Genomic DNA, 22,838 nt, shown 5'->3' on the forward strand with positions numbered 1-22,838 from the left:
AAACGAATTTATATAGTAAAATTCTTTATCTTTAGGAATAACTGATTGTTGCCCACCAAGACTAATTTGTAAATTATTTATAACACTGACTTTCAACATTAAATCCTTCACCATAAAGATGCCCTTCCAGTCACCATCTGTTTTATTGCTAATTAATTTACCAGCTCATTTCTTTCATCTGCTAAAAGAGTATTTCTGTCTTCCAGCTTCCTTATTACAGCATTCAGTTCAGCGATTTTTAGCTGAAATCTCCGCATATCTCGTTCATCCAAATGCTGCTCCTTTAAACCAAAAACATACAAATATATAAAATTATCTTTAAAAAATTTTTAATATCCAGAAATGTAACAGTACAGTTTAGCAGGTTGATTGTGTGGATCTAAAATAGACTCTTACATCAATGACTAGAAAACTTATCTTAATTAATTGAAACTGAAAAATAAACAGAAATATCCTGTGAAAGATTACATGATGTCTTATACAAAAAGTGTCTTCTTGCCAAACATACAATTTAAAAAAATATATGTTTGATATAAATAATACTTCACTTATTACTAGTAACTTTCCACCAGCTTTCTTACTCTCAACTAAAATGAATCTAATGCCTAGCATATTGATTAAATTCACATGGCAACAGTTTTCTTGAAAAGGACAATATCTATATGCCAGTGTTTTAAATAATTCCCCAAGTTATAAAACAAATAACTGTATGAATGGAATTAATGTTCTTTTACAAATGACAAACAAGAAAAAGCCCTATTTAAACATAAAAAGTAGTAAGCTCCTGGTGAATCTCACAATGTAAAATCTACAAGACCTATATGCAAATATTTTAAAGTATCTTTGAAATTCCAGAAGTCCAAGGAGTTTCTAAATCATCAGTGCAATAGCACAATGCAGTACTGGACCATTTACCATGAATTACTCCCTCTAGTACTTGAAACGTAACCACAAAACCCAAGGGGAACACACAGGCGGTAATGGCCATGTGTCGAACACTTGAAGAAAATGCAGTTTTCTTACCGGGCTTCCCATCAGCTCAGAGATGTCYCCCACTCCTGCCGGCAGCTCCCTCTTCGGGCTGCTGTGGTACCGTTCCGCCTCCTTCACCTGGACCAGCTGCTCATCCAAGGCCTCCTTCTGAAGCAGCAGCTTCTGTGTGTGGCCTGCCTGGACACCAAGGTCTTTTTCCAGAGCCAGAATCACTCTGTCTTTGCCTTTTATCTCATCCATCTGGAAAGAAATGAAGCRAGAAAGTTACTACAACATACAACTACCACAAAACAAGTATTTGCAGCATGCATAGCCACGAATTTGCAGAAACAAAGTTGTGTTTCTCTCAGAAGTACACCAGCAGCCAAGCTGTGGTTGCTAGAAAGAAGTTAGAAGCCTCTGAAGTCTTTTCCCCTCCCCTGGAAAAAGTTTCAGCCTTCACTTGATCATTAGAGTTTGTTCAGTGACATCTCAATTCAAGACACAAACTAAAATAGATCTGAGCATAGACTGAMACAGAATATATAGCAACTAAAGTTGTACTCTGATCTGACACGTACATACTTCTGTGAGCAGAAGAAAAATTTCCCTTCACTATTTTGCAGAGAAGAAACACAAGAAGAGACAGATACATCATTTAAAACCCATCTAAGCTTTGTTTCGAGGCGCTGCAGTACACATCAGCCCCACGCTGACTCCCTCTTTATTAGGGAGTTTCACATAGTGAATCTCTTCATGAACGTTTTTAAATCAGTGCCATTCACACAGAGTTATGTTTAATCTTAAATTCTTAAATATACCTAAGTATTTTATGTGTCTTTGCTGTAAGATTCAAATGTAGACTAGTCTTTGCACAACATAAGGGGAGAAAAAAAAAAGAAAAAGAAAATGCATCCAGAGACTTAGAATAAGTGGTCAGAAGAAATAGTTCTTAAATACCATCTACAGTTACATGAACTATGATGTTCCTACATCTCAATAYCAAATAAAGCATACTGCTAGCAGTGATCTACTGCAGCTCTCGTAGGGTTTGTCCCTGACAGCATCAGTGTTAAATTCACTCTGGTACTATTGCAAACACTAGAGGAAGTGACAATCTGTAGCAGTTACTATAGAAACAGATTTCTTAATAAGAATGTTAACTATTAGAAATATATTTATTGAAACTGTGCTATATCACCTTCAGCTTACCGAATTATTTTCTCAACCAACGTAAATCAATGCAATCATAGTTTTACTTTAAAAAAATTAACAAAATAATGAAGTTATTAAATCATATGCATATTGTAGTTTTTTCTTAAACCCTGTTCCTGTAGAATTCTTGTTTTTTTATGTCAAGGATTTAAAAAAGAAGGAAATGTCAAAAACTTACTTTTCACTTACAGTTAATCTCTGCATCAGTCAGATTTGACATGATGCTTAATTACACGATCAGATACAACTTCATGAACTTACTCCTTTCTCAGGCTACAAAGCCTGTGAAATCAGCGCTGTTTGCAGAATCTGAATTGTAGGAGATGGCTGGACTAAACCAAGTCAAGTCTTGATCCAAGTTAAAAAGAACAGATTTGAAGAGTATAAACTGGTTTAGATTACTTTTAAGTTATAATTATTGGTTACGATGCAGATTTCTGCATTTGGGGAGTTCTCTGGGTCTCAATTATTTAGCCAGTAAATCAGTATTAATTTCCAGCAGATTAATTCAGATTTGTGCGACTTTCAAGTATGCCCAAATGACTTACAGGAAAAGAATGCAGCTTTCATTAATGGAAGAATCTACAACATGCAGTGTTTCAGAGGGACTGTGCACTGTGCAGCAATGACAAAAATTAAGCAGCTGTCTCATTCACTGCATGCTATCTGTCAGGCACACTGATCTCTTAGGGATCCTTTGAGGGGGGAAAAATATGGTCATGTAACTAAATACTGTGAGCAAAGTTTGGCTGTCAATTACACAGGTGTTCATACTGAAATAAGTGGAGCAGCACCCATATAACTGAGAGCACGATTTGGCCATGCAATGTCCACACTTAAGGAAGAACTAAGGTTACCTAGGTGGCCTTGATTTTAGATACCCAATTTGTACTACATTTTGTATTTTTCATATTCTTGAGGTTTATATGTTCAATAGAATGGCRTGAGTGTATAAGCTGGAAGAAAAAAGAAAGCAACAATTTCAGCATGGACTGCTGCTTGCAGAGCAGCAGTGTGGAAACGTGCCTGTGTCACCTGTCACCTCAGTGATATACACTTCCACAGAGCAAAGCACACAAGGTTACACAGACCAGAAAAGAAAAGAAAAGAAAAGAAAAGAAAAGAAAAGAAAAGAAAAGAAAAGAAAAGAAAAGAAAAGAAAAGAAGCCAAAAAGCACAGCTTTAGGGGAAAGAGAGGTGGTAGGGGAAGGCAAGAAAGAAGTCAGAATTCCCCTCTGCCTTTTAGCACCTTTTTTCTACCTTAAAGTATTTCACTACATATGGTGAAATTTTCAGGGGAAAAAAATCAGTTTTAAAGACAAACAGAAAAATCTTTGAGACAGTGATAAGAATTGAAACAGCAATATAATAGCAATGACTGGGCACTCTTGTTTTAAGGCTTTTATTTTACATTACAAGCATACACTAGAGTATCTCTTATTCATATAAACACACACACATACACATAGCACTGCATGAAGTTTTTTTCATTACTAGCACAAAACAGCAGAARCAGAAATTACTTAGCAACTTCACTCAACTAATCTAATGTAAATTGACAGAGATGAATAGATCAGATAGATCAGCAGCAATAATATATCTACCTGAAATTCTGTTTTATGAGGGTCACAATACAGTTCGCCTTTCCTCAAGAGGACAGTTTCAGCTTTGATTTCTCCAATGTAACTACAACAATCCAGTCAATGCCTCATTTCTTAAAATTTTCTCCAATCTCTGACCCAATCCTTTACTATTCTTCTGACTTGCACAATACAAAGCAAATACATTCATCTTCACTGTCTGCTCTCTTAACAGAGACTACAAACTACTCCAGAGAGAAAGAAAAGGAAGAAAAAGATCTAACAGAGACACAGCATCCCTYGGTTCCGCATGGGTCAGACTTCAGATCAAGGGGCAGGCAGGCAAAGCAAGAGAAGGTGCAGGACTAGGCACAGGAGAGATACAACTTAGATTTAAGCTGAACATAAGCAAACAGAGCAGAGAAGAAGATCAACCAGTCCCAAAAGACTAGTTTAACTTAGTGTACTAGCTGCAGTAAGGAGTACACACACTGTCACCATGCCAGTTCTGTACCACTAYAGGACTACTCTCTTCTTGGAGATGTCTTACCAGATCGGTTACCCAAAGCAAAGAAGTTGGCATTACAGAACAAAGCAGCCTTATGCAATTACACTGTGTGTCAGAGTATTTAYTTTAGTGAGGAGAGGAGTGTCTTCCATTAGGCAAATGGAAATCAAAGTGGATTAATCTGTTCCCTGTTGGTTACTATTTTGATGAAATGTATGTTGTAGTAGCAACAATGCCACAACCATGATGGTCTTCTCTTCCAGAGGAGCATGGTCTGAAACAGAAACAATCTATTTCATTAGACTAAGTGACATACACANAAAAAAAAAAAAAAAAAAAAAAAAAAAAAAAAAAAAAAAAAAAAAAAAAAAAAAAAAAAAAAAAAAAAAAAAAAAAAAAACACTTTCAGGTACAAAAGCCTTTCAGCAGATTAAGAAGTTGTATGTTTAAAAGCTTGTCAACTTTTTCCACATATATAAGCTTGCTTTCCCATAACTGTTTTGGTCTAATTATATATATATATACACACACATTGGTATTAAGTGAAATAACACTTAGTGCTCCCCTCATGACCTCTCAGGTTTAAGTGTTTAACCTTTTATTCTATTACTGCAGTGTTCATTCACCAGAAGGGATTGCCATATTAAAATGAACAGCATTCCTTGCTATTTTATGTCTTCTTTTTATTTCACTAGAGAACCATCTCCAAACTGCTCATCACTTACATACGCAAAAAGGTTATCGCCTTTAATTCTGTTGTCTCTCAGGTCTGATTTGATTATGTATAAAAATGCTTTCTGCCTTCACCTTTAAGACCCATACACACAGCTAGACTTTTCATCCAAGTTCTTATATCATGTCCGTCTTTGCAACATTCTCCTTTCTGACCTTAACAAATGCAGTCCTGCCTGTTCACATCCATTCAGAATGCTGTATTAATGATGCTCTCTTCAATCACAAAAATCCTGTTTCTTCATTTTCTAAACTGATTTTCTTTTCATTACATTAAACAAGTAATTCATTCTGACTTTCAAGGATGTTGACAGCCTAACCACCACCCATTTATGCCTCACCTATTACTACGGTTCTATCTTTGATCCTCATTACCAACTCATCATATTTTTGGTGGAGCATTTTCATGCTCTCTCTCATGCTACTCTTCTTGATTCAAGGAACTGTAAATAAATACCCATCTGGTTACCTGATTAATCTTCCTGAAACCCTTCTTAAATCTCTTCCTGTCCTTGATACCTCTAAAATGCAAAAGGAAACCATTAAAAAGACTGTCAATACTTAACAGCAAAAAGCTGCTGAGGTCACAGTACATTTTCTGGTTATCTAACAGTATATCTAAATTAAYATATCCCTGAGAATCTAAGACATGGGGAAGCACATTGCAGAGACACAGGAATTTCTCTACAACAAGCAATGCAGATAYCACAAGGGCAGCACTGTACTGAAGCTTACAAACCTGGATGGATCAACTCTCATCTGATTCATGATCTGATTCTGAGCAAGCCCATGCCTTTCCATGGTGTTCCTCAACCCTCATTATCCAGGAAGCATGGTGCAGGACCTGCCGCACCAGATGCCTGGAGGAGGTTTCTGGATCTGTGGCACAGTTAATCCACAACTGAGGTAAGTGACACTTAGTAACTGGAAGCGTTACACTAGTGCCTTCTAYCTCCCACTATTTATTTGCTATCTCTCACTAAGGTCCAAATGACAGAGACAATCTTTTCATCCAAAATRCTCAGTAGAGATCTTACTCCATGGATCCAGGCCTTGGGCTCACAGACCCTACATTAAAACAAATATACCATCCCAGAAATTCCTTCCATCTGGCTGTTTTGGTCTCAAACTTTTTCTCATCTTAATAGAAATGTGTCCCTTTTTTTCAGCTACACAATGCAACAGCGTGACACWACTCTATGACATTCATTTTTGCTTGTATTTAAAGCATTTTAGATTTCTTTACACAATCAAGCATGGTACAATTCAATAWAAGAGGTCTGTGATAGGAAGGTAGTGGAGCAATGTGGGGTTAGAACTCATTTTCAGTAAACGTGCTTTTAGAAGAGATGTAATATAAATATCCTCCAAAAGAGGATTGTAAAGAAAATAAGGTCATCCACCAGCAGCTGCAGAAGCAAATCACTGAGAAATCACCTTGGATAGCATGAGTAACTCCTGTGCAGCTGGCTAAAATTACAGCATTCTAAAGTACCATTTCTTAATTAATGCATTTTGTACCATCAGATGACAGGTGCTGAACACAGCAACTACCTGCATTGTATCAACCAAGAATTAGCATTTATAGCTGGTGTCAAAATTGCAGGGTTTTTTTACAAACAGGTATCTAACAGCCTTATAACAGCCATGAGAAATGAGCAGAAATAAGTGTTTTAATAATATTTATCAAACATGAAAGAAAACCAAGCCAACCATTGGAAGAAGTATCCTCCTGCCAATTATTCCTGACTTCAATAGCTATAGCACAAGAAAGTCAGAGACCTTTAGGGGAACTTTCGCCTCTCACAAAGTTGAAAGAGAAATTCCTGGGGAATTAAAAGCTAGATCTATCAAGGCAGTGACATACTCGGTTTTCAAAGTGGAAAAAGCCAGCTGCTGCACTGCCAAGTATAAGATCTTCTTCTTTACCCATTCATATCTAAGTTATCTMCTAGCCAGCTGCAGAGGAAAGTTTTACAGTGCTCTCTCCTCTCCAGAAGAAACTGGATTGATCTTTGTACTAAATGGCTGACACTGAAAATAGGGATATTTTAGCAGGAGAATTGCTAGTTAGTATGGAAAAAAAGAAAAAAAAAAGAAGCAGAAAGAGAAGTTACTTATGCAATTAAACAAGGAACTAAATGGAATTAATGTGTTTTATATTTACAAAGGGACACTAGCAACCAAGAAAGTATTCCATACTGAAAGTCCATCCAAAGCAAGGAACCAAAATAGTCCTATGTTGTGCACAGCACTCTCTGCATGAGATTCATTCGAGGTCGAGGTGAATAAATAAAGAGGTTTTATTTAAATGTTTGCTGCTTATTTAATGTAAAGTTTAGGAGGAAGAGAGGTAAAAGATGCTAGCCAGCCCAGTGGAGAAGTGAGTTTTATATATATATATATGTGTGTGTGTGTGTGTGTGTGTGTGTAGGTATTTAATGTTTGAGCTAAGCTTTCTTCCTTCCGTTTTCCTCTGATATCTTTTCACACTTTTTTTTAAGCATCAAAGGTCAAATCTCAAAGTTAAAGTATACTAAAATTTTTGATTAATTATACAAGCAACACTATATGTGCAGACAATTCCATAACTTTTCACACATCTTTCTCAAAAGCACCTTACACTGTTATAACTGACTACAACCACTACTGAATTTCTCCTATTACCTACTATTCCAGCTTTAAGTGGTCAATGACAGAGTTATAAGAAACAAGTATGCAAAAGGAGAAAAAGGTAGAAAGACTAAGTAATCCAAACAAATTTTTTTTGTCTAGATGCCACACCATACATCAGTTGCATGGGGTTTTGATAAGTATAGGGAATTACATATCTTTTAAAGAGAAGTATAGAAGTCAGATTTCTGACCTATTTGCTGCGACAGAGTCTTAAGAAAATAGTAAAAATAAAAGCGAAATGCTGAGCCTGTATGACAAAGAGCAATCACTAGATCTGTCTGGTTCAGAAAAAAGACCTTCGTGTTGGAAGGCTGCTCTGCTGCCTCCTGGGAGGACAAACAAATCTGCAGGATACTCAGACAAGGTATTATTTGCAGTACTAAAATGCTGAAGATGGTAGAAGGGTCTTTGTAGGAGATTATCTCAGCCTCCAAAGGCAGCTGAAAGCGCCTTTTCAAATAGATGGCAACATGCAGAGAAGCAGCCCAGCAGCCCACAATTCAGTTTCAGCAGCTGTGTATGAAAGACATCCACACGTATTTCAGTGAAAAGTTGTTAAGAAGCATGCTGCAGCATTCACCGCACAACTGCGCATTGCACACACTGGGAAGATTCAAGACTCAGCTCTCCAGTCTCAAAATACAAGACTTCGGAGAAGAAACAAAACTCACAGATACGTCACTGCAGAAGTGAAGTGAAAAAAAGCCAAGCACCATCCTTTTCAGGCCTTCCCGGAGCAGAGGAATACCTAATCACCCTATGAATGGCCAACAGTTCTTGTATTTTTACAGAGACAAAAGATCTCTATAACACCCCATTCCCTTAAATACGACCTAAAGATACAAATTAACAGTCTTAAAATGGTGAAACTCTGGTGATAGGAAGGCAGGAGAAAGTAAATGTTATCAGAAAGAAGGTGGATGCACCCACTGCAAAGCATGTAACTTTGATTTTTGGTGGAGGGTTAGCTTTTGCTCCTACTATTTTCATGTTTTATTAAAAGAAAATTACTGGATCTCTCAGAAGGAAAAAGGTTTTATTTGATCGTCCAAGTGTTACTTCTTAAAAACAGAAGACAATAATGCATTTTTATCAGCTTCAGCATCTCATTGTATGAGGAAACAGCATGCACTCTCCTCAGGTTTGCAGATGATACCAGATTTAGGGGAGCAGTTGATACACTGGAGGACAAGGCTGCCATTTGGAGGGACTTTGACAAGCTGAAGGAATGAGTCAGAAGGAACCTCATGGAGTTCAACTACAACAGATACAAAGTGCTGCACCTGGGCCGGTTTTACTTCTTGCAACAGAACAAGCTAGAAGGCTGGAAGCCAACCGACTGGGGAGAATTCGGCAGGAAAGAAAAGACGTGGATGGCCTAGAGGGCAAGTTGACCACGTAGTAGTAAGAGTTGCAGCACGAATTGTAACTCGATACTATGCCAAATCTGGAAGAGTGTACCTGTAAGGTTGTAAGGAGTGATTTAGTCTTCTATTAAGTACCTGGAAAACCATATCTGGAGCACAGCAGCCACTTTGGAGTCTCCAGCACAAAAGAGATACTGACAAACTGGAGCAAGTCCAATAAAGGATCACAGGGATCGATGGTTATGGGGCTGGGGCATGGGACATTCGAGGAATGGGTGAGGGAACTCAGCTTGTCTAGCCAGCCCAAGGGAAGGCTGGGGGCATGGATCAGAATTGCAGATTCCAATTCCACCATCTAAAGGGGGGTACAGGGATGACAAAGGCAGACATTTCTCAGAGATGCACAGCAAAAGGACATGGGGTAACAGTCAAAAGTTACAGAAATTCCAACTAGATAAAAGGGAAAGAAACTTCATAGTGAGAATTGTTCAGYGCTGGAACAGGTTGCCAGAGACTGTGAAATCTCCACCTTTGGAGATTTTTGAATTTTACTGGATGACGCCCTGAGCAACCTGATCCAACTTTGAAGTCAGCCCTGCTTCAGGCTGGAGGTTGGTCCAAATGATCTCAAGAAGAGCTAATTTCCATGATATTCTGATTTACTTGTACAATGGCGATATAAGTAATACATTTAGGAATTACAGACAAACAAAATGGGAGCTACGCAGGGCTAAAAAAATACTAACTTGTGAAGGCCGTGAGTCCAAATTTGGTTTTGTTCTGAACTGGAACAATCTGAAGTCTCTGATAAAGCTTAACTCCCCAAACGCGTTTCAGACGTTTTCATTTACATTATGAGATACAGCGTTATACAAAGACACAAAACAAAAATTAAAAATTGCTTAAATATTAATAGTATGTAAACATAATTCAGTAGATATTAAGATGATTTTTTCCCTTCAACAAAAGTTTCAGTGAAATTGCCTTGAATTTTCCCTTATAGGACTTGCATAATTTATTAAGTTGAATTATAATCTTTCAGGTATTCCTTTACATAAATTTAGAAAACACTAAACAGAGAAAGGGTTCTAAAATTGGAAAGACTTTTTATTTCAAACAGCCAAATCATTTGGACTGAGAAGACCAAAGACAGTTAAAATTGTCTGTCTAACTTCACAAATGACAACTGATCAGTATTACTCCTGAAAAACAATTGTTATTTTTAGTCTGATTCCATTAATAGCATGAAGATTATTTCTTAAGAGTATGAATCTGCATAGATTCACATCAGTCTTTAGAAAATTGTATAAGGTTATTTGAGCACGCARTCAAAATGAGCAAATCTAATTCATCTCATGTAGTGTCTCCTCTTAAACATGGATCTRCTTATGCACAGAATGAGAGCAATGGAATCTTTTGCATTGATTTTTGGGGCATGAAAACAGGGACTATTTTAGGTTATAGTGAAATAAAYACTTCAATCCACTTTAATCAAAGACGTTTAGGAATATTTAGGGAGATCATATGTTCAAAGTTTTTAACAAGGCTGAACAGAACTTGCGAAAAGTGAAAGGCTTCTTGTTAAAGATTTTTTCAGGAAATACAAGAAAGAATATTTACTAAAACTCTGTCATACAAAATACAAAATCCATTGTGATTCATTTTTYCAGTTTATTCCAAAGTTTAAGTGTTATCATTATATTAACAGTAGCTGACAAAATAAACGTTCAGCTTCCTAAGTCATACTGTAAATGACTAAAGTGACAATGTAATTCAATATACATTTAGTGATTCTTTCTTGCATTGTTTTCCAAGGCAATCACTGCAAAGAGTCTGTTGTTCCTACCTCTGCAAAAAGCATATCTAAAAAAATGCCAAGTAATAGCGTGTTAAAAATTCTATTCACATAGCCCTGTAATRAATGACACTTCTAACTCTTCTATCTAGTTAATATGATACATGATACAGCATTCATGCCTGCTTTCACAGCTATGCTGCTAGCAGAATAAGGCTGGTTTGTTGGCTTCCATGTCAATGTATTATGTTGGCTGATTTAAGGCAAAAGAGGCAAACTTCACCTTCCACTGGAAACTTCTAACTTTAAATCTGATTTTACTGTTAAGTCAGTTAAATGACAGCTTTAACTGAGGCCCAAGAAAAATTGGCCAAAATATACTGGGTTTTTTTTGTGTATTTTTAAATGTAAATCAAGTAAAGCATTAAATGCCCTCATCGTAGTACAGTTCTGTTCCTTACGCTACTTAATAAACAACACTTCTCCATACCATTAAATCAGGTTGGATTAAGTTTATCTTGTATCAGCCCAGACCTCAGAGGGGAACCAGACAAACTACTTATAATCATGCTGTTAAAACAGAAGTCTCCTGATACAGAGTGATTTATGTACGTACATGCTTGCCTATGCAGCTGTCAGYAAACTCTTTGCTTTAGGGCAGTTCATACTGACGTTCCACGAATGAAAAAGTGCACTGATTTTGTATACGTTTGTTTGAAAAACCTGAGCCACAGAACTAGTCTTGAACCTTTTTCCTTCAAGCAGAATATTTTCCAACTGTTTCTTATTTTTTTTCCTTTTTTCCTATTTGCTCTATTTTTTATTTCTACGTGTAAGTATCTGAACCTGTATCAGCATAGTTCCTCAATGAAGCTGATAGAGTAACACAACTATGCAGAAAACACTGAAAAAAAACAGTTGTTACTGCTTTCTTATTTTCATATTGTCTCTTTACTTGTAAATTCTCTGTTTCAGTCATTAGCTAGTTTTAGTTCACGACATATCTGCACAAACGTGAACTGGTAAAATATTTTTGCWTAAGAAAACTGATATTTTAAACCCTAACCTTCTTGACATAAGAAAAATATTTTATATATTATTGTAATTTTAAATTATGTTTGCATACCTATCATGCTACTAGTTTAGTCAATTTAACAACCAAACTTTGGGACATACATGGAAGGCATCATTGTACCAGACATGTTCTTTGATGATAAACTAATGTAAATGAAATACTAAATATAGTCCGTCTTATAGACTCTTTATATTTTACAAAGCTGCAGAGTTTGAAATACTTGAGGCATCCCTTTTAGGAAATACTGGTGGTTCTTCTCTTTTCTACAAGCCGAACAGTTGGTCATCTGTGCTGAAGTYCTATGAAGCACAAAGAAGCCTGGTATCCTAGGCCCGCATTTTTCCACCCTTAAAGGGCACAACAGGTGAACAAATTTTATAAAAACAGAAAAAGGGCAACAATCCTTAAAACTGAATGACAGGGACAATGTTTCAGGAGGAATGGAGACATCATCTGGGTTCAGTATGGTTGGTTACCCAAACAAAAATATAAAATCTCTCTGAAAGCTTAGTTCCCGCATCTCACCTAGGTTTCTTTCCTTGCAAAATGAACAACACCTGACTGCTTCGATCAAGGAGACCTTGTACGGAAATACAGTTCAGGCAAGTAGGAAAAGGAAGGTCAATTTATTTTTCACTTGAGAAACTCACCCTGGAAAGTTTGGGGTCATTCATATTCTATTTGATGGGGCATAAAGCTATGGATTAGGTCGGGCCAGTTGGGGAACCGCGGCTCATCAGTGCTCTAAGGGAAGAGGAAAGAGTGGAAATAGTAGCCTATTGCACCAGCCTGCAGTGATGCAAGATATACTGCAAAACAGGTCTGCTACTTGTTTGCGGGTAGATACAGTAATAAATTAGTTGTTGCTGTAAACTGAAATACATATTACTTAATTTAAACGTACCAGCCTGCGGATATCCCTCTCACACTCGCGCTTTATTCTGTTAATCTCCTCCTGGTGGGACTGATAAGCTGTGCGCAGGTCGGCGGCCTTCATTTTATCCGCCTGCATAATGTTGTTCAAAGCTTCTTCAAGCTGCTTTTTGCCAGATTTCAGCTCCAAGATCTCCTGCTGCAGCTTCGTTCGTTCGCTGTCGAAGGCTTTCCGAGCCTCCTCCTTCGCTTCGTTTAGCAGCGCTGTTTTCACTTTGTCGGCTGCCCCGTCCCGCAGGACGTTTACTGTCGACTGCAAGCGCTGGATTTCACCATCCTTAATTTTCGCCATCCGCGCGACCTCCTGCTCGTGCTGCCGGATCAGGAGCTCTCGGACGCTCTGAAGCTCCTTCATTTTCTCCTCGTGGAGCTTGGCTTTCAGTTCAGACACATAGGCAGTGTGCTTGTGCTGCTCCTGCTCCCTTTCCTGCTTCACCTCTTGGATTTTCTCTCTCAATTTACCCACCTGAAACATCAATATAAAATACTGATTAACAAATTTCACCACACCTTTAAAAATCATTGTGGAAGCCTTTTCTAGAATATTTTTTAAAATTCTTCCCAAATACTCAAAAGCAAAGACTGTACACATGACATTTCTCTCGCTAGTAGAGAACTAGAGAGCTTGTGCTATGAACAGGCCTCGTGTGAGTGTATGCAGGGATCTGCTATGGAGATTTCTATAGCAAGAAGTTCCCACAATTGCAGGTAATAAAAAAAATTAAAAAACAAACACATAGCAGCATCCAGTCTAGTTACTTCCTCTACACATAGTATCCTCCTTCCCAGATTACTCTCACCCATAACCTGCCTACTACGCCCTACAAGCTGATGGAAAAGAATCACCTGTGAGAGAAAAGTGTTTGTGTTTACAATGGGAAAGAAATGCTAGAAAACTTTCTAGTATGTGAAGGACCGTGCTTCAAGGATGCTCGGGAGTCTTAGGTCTTCACACATATTAACTCAATTTATTCTGGCGACATCCTTGTGTAGCTAGAAAGCACTATMACCATTTTACAGATGGGATGCTCAGGCAGGCACTGATCCCCAATTAGCACACGCTGCCTTTGCCCAAGGAGGGGTTTGAATCCTGAATTCCTGCACACCAAGCCACTCCTCCACCTATGACTCCTGCTAATCAGGTAAGAAAGGATCTTGCCTCCAAAGAACAGGAGAAAAATGCCAATGTGGCTCCTTATCAGAAAGAACATAGGGGGATAAAAGCTAAATTAAAAGACAAAAATGACATTGGTTTTGATTTCTTAGCTACTGTAATGTGAAAGTCTTTATTGGATAAGCACCAGGATTGGTATTCTCAAAAATTAAGTTACTCAAGAGGCCTCAGACTGGACATCCCAAACTGAGGTGTTCAAAACCCCCAGACACTTCTGAAAAATGTAAGCCAGTGCTTCTAAGGGTTGATGAAGGCAGAGGGAGGAGGAGGAAGGGTCTTACAGCCTATTACAGGAATACCCACTGTGATGAAACCTCATTATAAAGTGATGCTCAGCAGGCTGCATGACAAGCAATGCTTTTTCCAAGTGGGATTAGACTTTAATTTGGAAGAAAAAAAGCYCAGAGAAAGGCTTGCTTCTCTATTATAGTTTACTAGGAAAGCTATAATGTATTTCATTATGCTTGACACCAAGAACATCTTCATACTATCCCTATCACAGTGGCTGCCAAACATAGGTTCTGCACACGATCTTCTGATCTAAAGCAGAGTCATAGGCAAGCAGCGATTTCAGACTTGTGTCTTAACCTTGAGTGGCAATATAAACATATATACCACACAGCGTGCTTCATGGTTAAATGAGGTTAATGAGCAGTGGGATATTAGCCCCTGTCATACATTCCTAAAAGACTTGTGGTTATGCTAAGTGAAGCTGGGAAATGAAGTCACACGATGCATTTAATTTATGCTAAATTAATCCAAATTTGCAACTTGTCAAAGATTTTAGTGCAATAATGAGGGAAAAGCTCTATTAATATTCAGACTAACATTTAGGATGAAGGCATAATTCACTGTTTTTTGCAAGGTTCTGGATTCTACAGTCAAAACAAAAACAAAGAGTTGAATAAAAACAACCATTTAGAAAAGGCTCAGAAAACGTCATTACTTTGTTTATCGAAAGCAGGTTGAATCTACACGAGCACTTTTGCATGTTTGGTTTAGGGAAGACAGAGCATCTTAACCCAAAAGCCTCAGATATAAGTTGTCATTGAATCCAGGGTTACTACTTACCTTGAATGACCATAGAATGAGACCAACACATTATTAATTAAACCCACAGCACTGACTGTAGGATTCCCAGAATCCAAACTCTACCTCAAGCCTTGAGACAGCAGCGAGAGCAGACTTCAATCACACAAAGGATGGTACGACATGTTTTCAATAAACTCTGAGAATCAATCAACGTAAACTGACCATTGATAAAGAAAAGGGGAGAAATACCTACATTTTCATGAAGGTAGTCTTCTGTGGACTACTTAAAGCTGTGGAAAACGTAACTGTTCTGAATCAGACATGATCAGAACTGGATTTTACTTCACAGCTACCACTATGCTATTCCAGGATGATCCAGGTAATACTTCTTCTCTATGAAAACAGTATAGATTTTTTTTTCTCAAAAAATAATGTCTCACTACTGGACGTTATCTTCAGCAGTTATCCACATTTTTACGACTGCTGGTGGGTTGATATACAGTCCCAAGCCCATAGCGGACAACCCTGATCTTCAGAGCTTGCACTAGATTCTCCTGTGGAATCAGGTACTCTAAGACAAAACTAAACCATCCATTCACCTATTTACTAACACAAGTAGATTAATTTGAAGACAAATTTGCAAATGAACTAACACTCATATTGCCTTAAATCTATTAGCTCTTTCTTTATTGAGAAGAAAAGAAAATTGAAACGAAACTAAGAAACATAGTGAAAACTACACAGGAAAGCAAATTGTATAATGGTATTTATAAATAAGATTAATATTCCCCCAGATATACAATAACTTAAAATTAGTCATAGCATACATAAAAGTACGCAACCAAAAGGCAGTTTTCGATCTAACATAGTATGGAATGGAACTTCCTAAAAGCATTTTTAATATATGAGGAATGGATTTTGAAAGAGTATTGAGTTATATAAAATGGTACGTTTGCCTTTCTTTCAGGCAATAGAAAAAAGGAAATTAATATCATCACTAATCTAGCCACTCCATTAACAACACTTCAAAAGCAATGAAAACTAAAAGAAAAAGACAAGCTTCTAAAAACCCTAGAGTTTATGCTGCATTTTAAAAGCATGACTCTTCATGACCCAGTAAACAACATGCATGCTAGTTTTCAAGGTTTTGATATTGAAATTTTAGAGTCTTCTCTTGTTACTACTTCTTGTAAGAGAAGACAGAAAATTAGATCTGTTAGATCTTCYCTGAAGGTTGTAAGTTGTCCCTCTTTCTCTCCCCTTTTTTCCCTCCTCACAATATGCAGATCTATCTACTTTTGGCTTCCTGAGCAACTTACTGAATGAAAAAAATAGCATGGCATTTTCCCATATGCTCAAGTTCCAATTTCAAAACTAACTTGAACTTTAAAGCAATTTGTCTCTCTTTAATTTCAGGGTTTTTGTTTGGTGGGATTTTTTGTGGGTTTTTGGAGGGTTGAGGTTTTTTTTTTTTTTTTTTGGAGGAAGGTTGTTTTGTTCTCAGCCATAATGTGAAGCATAACCAAAAAATGAGGCCAATATTGAAAGTTTGTCAGGATATGAGGACACCTATAAAACAGGAGTTTTATGCCTTTCTATATTAAATCGTTAATGATCTCTTCACATTGATACAACACTGCTGCCAAAGAAGAAGCTAGCTTCTTGGAAGAAGAATGCTAAGCAGCATTACTCCTTGCCTCTCTTATGCATTTGTAAATGTGATAATGTAAGCCTGAACACTGCCTGCAAGACATAAATTTTCTTGAAAATATAACAATTACATTATTGTAGAATATTTGTATCCTGCTTTGTGTTTTCTTTGACAAGATACTTTTGTATTTCTCTTTCAAGAATGCCAAGTTCATTTTAGGAACTAGAGACATTGAAGTAATTTTAAAACTATTCATTCCCTAAAAGCAAACTATTAAAGAGGTTTCCAAATGTTACTGAACTCCCTTAAAAATGTATGGTAAGGAATTACTATGGCATTACTGTACTACTTAGTATTTTCGCCCTCCGATTTAAATGTAGATAATGCTTGATTCATGGCACAATATTGCATCTCATTGGAAAAAAATATATGTACTGCCCACATACTCTTTTGCAAGAAACTCAGTTTGTGGTAGACAGTTTATTGCCCACTGTGTGAAATACCAAATTACTGGACCTGATGCTAACAAGACAAGGAAGTAACACTTCCTTGTTCCTATTTATTTTATAAATTAAATGCAGCAGCAACTTTCCTTCAACAAGAACAAAACATGAAGTCTGCATGCTTTTTTTATAAAAATTATGTAAAGCCTATTATTTCTGCAGCATTCTTACAGCCTAATCTAATGGTCAGCCAAGAGCATCCTTTCAATTATAATTTCAATGTGCACTGGAYCATATTATTAAAAACAATTCACTTGGACATGACCGCTATGGATGCTATCGGTCAAAGATGTCATTATGAGGGACACCTAAGAAAGCCCTCATTTTTGGCAACACAATAGTCAAACACTGTAAAACAAAGCAAAACAAGAAAAACATTACCAACAAACTATTCATCGCAGCAATTCAAGATCCCTCACACAATGCAATTTTGAACTAGATGAATGCATGCTTTGATATGTGGCAGGCAGTACAGAAGAATGAAAACCACATGCATGGAAAAAAAAAAATCTTGTATCCTTCCATTATGACTTTGGAAACTCTACCACCTAAATAATACTAAAGAAATTTACCCTTYGAAATATTTGCAAGTCATATATTAAAAAAAAAGGGGGGGGGTAACCATTTACTAGTCTTCCACACACTGTATTTTGTAAYTTGTGCTTGGATATAGGGAATGTAGAGTCACGGGATTTGAAGGCTGAGGCTGAATGTGACCTCTGCATCATCTAGTCCAACTCCACTTCTCAAAGCAGAGTCAGCTACAGCAGTTTGCTTGGGACCTTGTTCAAAGGGGTTTTGAATGTCTCCAAAGACAGAGACTCCACAACCTCTCACAGGTTGTATTTTATATTCTCTCATAGAATCTCTCATAGGTTTATATTCTCTCATAGAATTTCCTACATTTTAATTTGTGCTCATTTGCCTTTTGTCCTATCACAGGACAAGAGAAGAAGAATCTTTCACYGAGAAGAATCCTTCTCCATCTTCTTTACTCCCCTCATCTGGTATTTATATACCTTGATAAGATCCCTTTGAGCCTTCTCTTTTCCAAGTCAAATGGTCCCAGCTCTCTCAGCCTCTCCTTCTATGCCAGATGCTCCAGCCCTTAACCATCTTCATGGACCTTCACTGGACTCACTCCAGTATGTCCATGTCTTTCTTGCACTGCAGAGGCCAGGGCTGGACACACAGCGCTCAGCAGAGGGAAAGGATCACCTGCTGGTGCTGCTTGTAATGCAGCCTAAGATGCTGGCGGTCTTGTTTGCCACAAGGGTGCATTGATAGCTCACGTTCAAATATGCTCTTTTGTCACTGCCGACACAGGACCAGGGAGATCTGTGCACTCTAGTTTACCTCTATTCTACCATCACCAGAAAGATCCCCAATTCATTTTTACCTTCAAAAGCAGGTTCACTTACATAGTCTGATACCAGCTGATATTTTAATAAGAATACACATTCAGCAGCAATTTATTCTACTACTCTTAAAAATGTGCATTTTCCTTGCTTATTTAAAATTAAAGAAGTGATCTAGCTCCAAGCAAAAGGACAAGAAATAAAAAAAAAGGATAATTATCTATCCCACTGTGTGACTAAATGTGGCTTCACTGAATTACAGCAACTTCTATTAAGAAAACATTTCCCTGCAAAGATGTAAAGCAGTCCAAATGTCTCATTCTGGAAAGTGTTTAGAATTTTTTTTTTTAAATATGGAGCTCATTTCCAGTATCATGACAAGTGCAAAAAACCCCCAAAAATAAAAGGAACAAATTTTCTCTTTTTCGTACATCTCTGTACACATAAATCCAGGGGTAACAAAGGCAACTTTAACTTCTTGCAACCAAGATCATTTAAAGAATGGAAATGCATTGTTCTGGGCCTGATGTTGAATATTCTTGAGTATCTCATGCAAATTGCTCTGGAACATCACATCTCCACAATGCAGAGTAACATAATCTTTCACTGCTACATATGCAGAGCCAGCTCTATCCACCCTAGGTTAAATGGGAAGACACCAATATTAGCAAGTTGCAATAGGATATACCAAGTAAACTTGCCATACACTTTATCCTGCACAATTATTCCTTTTCTCCATCTCTTGAGTTCTCGGCAGCAAAGAAAAGCTGCTTTTGGAGTACCCCTTCCACTTTGCTCCTGACTAGAGAAAGGAATTACAGTTGCTTTTCTAGGCATCTTCCTACACCAGTGTGAAGGTCAAGGTGTTCAACTGAGTATCTGAACACTAATGAGCTGTTGCTGGGCCACTTAGAAAGCTTTTAATGAAAAGGTATTTTGCTCCACATTGAAACCATACATGTCACCATTTTCATTCAAGCAGCTTTGTTCATCTGATCTTTACTGAGGGGGGGTGGCTACATGCAAAAAGGAAAAGAAAGGGGAAAAAAAGGATCAACTTCACAATCTCTGCATAAAACCAGATCCCACTCACATCAGAGATCCACTTTAGAAGGGAGAATTCTAAAGGCTTCATCCAGGACATCCATTTGGAACAACTATCTATATTAGTACCGAGCTCAAGGAGTGACAAGCAACCCCAAAAGCCAAGCCTGCAAGAGGCACTAAACACTGCTAATTCAGGGAAGCTGAGCAGAAACACCAGTAGTACTCTTCCCCTCCTCCCCCCCTTTCTCCCTCCTTTTTCAACACAAACTCACCCTTCGGTCTCTCTATCACTCAACCAGTCTTGAGGAACTGGATAAATTACAACCTATTCTGCTGGAGACCTGGAAGCTCCTATTTGGAAGTGACATGACACATGTCATCTTACAGCAGAAACAAGAGAATATTACTGTTCAACAGGCTAGTACCAGAATAAAAAGATGAAAGTGCTCAACAAGGAAGGTAAATATCTATTTGAACTGGTTAGTATGTCACAGGAWAAACTCTCCATCAACTGAATTGTAAGAACTGCATGTTAAAATGCACAAAATTAAAACTGTTTCAAGGAGAAGACATCCTAAAAATTCATACTTCTATCATATTTAAGTCTTTCCGCAGAGTAAACTTGTAAATGCAGAACCTCCAAGCCTGAGAAAGATAGTGAAAACATTCTGAAGAATTTGGAGGCTTAATCTTTTTATTGAAGGCAACAACTGTTTGCTTCAGTCCACAGCCTAGGAATTCTTTCAGCTTCTTTCTCAATTGTACTATCCTATTGCATCTTCTGAAAGCAACAGCTTTTATCACTTCCAATTGCCTAAGTCTCCAACTCATTCTGCCTTGATTCTGCTTTTCACCAACCACTTCTCCAATCCTTCATCTTCTCTAATAACAGCTTACACATGGCAGAAGCAGCAACCAGGGATGATCCCACCGTGCCAGACTCCATCAGTTGACTTGATGGGACATGCACTCGCTGCTCACTCATCAGCAGCCTGCTGACTCCTGCCAGGCACTTTTCCAGTCCATTTGTCCCTCCKGCTTACTTCTTTTATCTACTTGATCTTATTCATCATTTTCTCCATAGCAACAAACCTCCTGTATTCTTTCTTCATTTTGTCCAACTTCATAAACATCCTCCTCTTACATGCCCATTTCCAGCAACAAATAAATCTCACTAAGTCCTGCCTCCATTCATGCTGAAGTAAGCACAATTTCTGTGCTGTAGTCAACCCCATTTTGTTACTTGGTACCTAAATGTTAGATGCCTTCCTACCAACCGTTTGCACTAGCAGAGTGCAGCGTGTAAGCAACTATCCATTCAGGCATTTGTTTCTCCAGGATCTCCAGAAGTGGTAGCAGCAAGCAGCTCCTTCACCTGCAAACTCAGGTGGACAAGGGACTAGCTACACATCACATGACCCAACACATCAAACAGGCAGCCCCAACACAAGAAAGAAATAGTAAAAGGGAACTGAGGGAGGGATACAGCTTTTGCTCCACTCTTATTAAATCTGTGTGGGACAACAGCTAGCACAAGACTAATGAATCCAGGTGTTCATAAGCCAGAGGCCAAAAATATCAACAGTGAGACCCTACAGCAACGCATACTCAAAGAACAGCACACACATTGCTTTAGATTAGGTATCACATAAAACAAAGAGGAACAGGAGAAAGCTCTTAAAGCTGCTCAACAACAAATGAAACAAAGCGGCCTGGGAAAATATGCACAAAATGCTGAGCATCTCTTGGGTAAAATTTTATTTGAAAGCAACTAATATTTTAGCTTGTAGAAATAAGTTAAAATGTGAAAAGGAGGTTGAAGATAGTGCTTTCRTCATTCTCCATGGAGTAACACTTCCCTGAAATGCATTCCATCATGCTGCACAATTTCCTATGGATTCTGCTATGTATCTAGCAGGATCAAACAAGCTCAGGGGCCTAAAGATGTGACTGAGGGGAAGTAAAGTGTAAAGCCAAGTATAGAATGGGGGGTGGCAACCTCACCTTTTCAAGGGTTCCACCTGCAGGATGAGACTGATGGATTTTAGAATGCTCCAGCTTTAATTTCCTCATTCATATACCCACATTTCATTYGTGCATGCCTGCTCATTTCTCTGCATGTGTATGTGCACACACACACAAATAGGTCTCCTGTGACAATCTCAACACTCCAGAAAATATACAATTCTTAGACTGCAGAAATATGAACAAGAGACTAAACTGAAGCAACCTTTACCATGCTGGATAGAGGTAAACTAGCCAGCTAGTTACAGAAAAAATAGTGACAGTGTTCCTAGATCTAGCACAAGCTTATAGCTACACTTTATTCTTGGTTGAGTCAGAGTTAAATTTGATGCTATTAAAGTGTCATACTTTGAAGTGTTCTAGGGATAAGCTGTTTTGAGGGATTGTTTAATCTTTTCATAGCTTTTTTTWATAATCTGAATAATTTGAATACTCAAAATTCATTCATTCTTCTGTCCAAGGTATAAGGTAGCTTTAAAAGCGTGTTCTTTCTAATACAATATGTGGAAGATAAGATTCACATGTCTAYTGCCATGTAAGAAGCAATACAGAACAAAAAAGAGGAAATGGGATAAAATAACTAAACAAAAGACATTCAGTTAAACRTAGTGTCAGTTAATCATTCTTTTCCCAAACAGAAGCACTGAGGCACTAAAAAACCAGGACAGTCCTATAACACAACTTATTAGCTGATAAATTCAATTTTAGACTGCCTCAGCCACCAGTAAATTTCTTGGTGTACGGTTTTAAGGAGTTTAATAGTTTGTGCCACCCTTGTATCACAGATATTATCAAACAAGAGAAGAAGTTGGATGAGAAAAGCTAACAGCAACAAAACTGACATTACTATTCACTCATCAATACTGCTTACCCACAAGAAGCAGGAAGGAAGTAGCAGACAGATCAGAACATCTGCAGTCTAAAAGGCAGGCCAAGCAGTAATGGGCAATAAGGAAGTATAAAATACCATCAGGATTTTCAGTTTTCTGCTGTGCAAAACAGAGCATCCTATAACTTTTTGCTCTAATCTGGGATGAAGAAAAATTTCCAACACAAATACAGTTCTCCTTCCAATATATCTGAATCTATTATGTCAACCAAAGCAGAATTAAGACTAAATTGCTTATTTTCTCTTTAAGAAAATAATTGCTGAAGACTGATAAATTTTTTCACTTAAAATGTGAAAATAAGACCA

The 22,838-nt window shown here is 37.7% G+C and overlaps 1 protein-coding gene across 1 annotated transcript in view; it reads right to left on the reverse strand.

Moving 5' to 3' along the window:
* The window catches only part of JAKMIP1 (janus kinase and microtubule interacting protein 1), a 103,881-nt gene that overhangs the window by 64,622 nt on the left and 16,421 nt on the right, over positions 1–22,838 (reverse strand). Inside the window, exons 3-5 of the mRNA XM_085309588.1 lie at positions 12,825–13,319; positions 1,024–1,233; positions 162–281 (exon numbers count right to left, since the gene is read on the reverse strand). Of these exons, the coding sequence (XP_085165714.1) occupies positions 162–281; positions 1,024–1,233; positions 12,825–13,319 (825 nt within the window). The remainder of the gene's footprint in view (positions 1–161; positions 282–1,023; positions 1,234–12,824; positions 13,320–22,838) is intronic.

Source organism: Rhea americana, unplaced genomic scaffold (genome assembly GCF_003343005.1).
Source record: "Rhea americana isolate MKP2758 unplaced genomic scaffold, rheAme1 scaffold_30, whole genome shotgun sequence".
Classification (NCBI taxonomy): Eukaryota; Metazoa; Chordata; class Aves; order Rheiformes; family Rheidae; genus Rhea; species Rhea americana.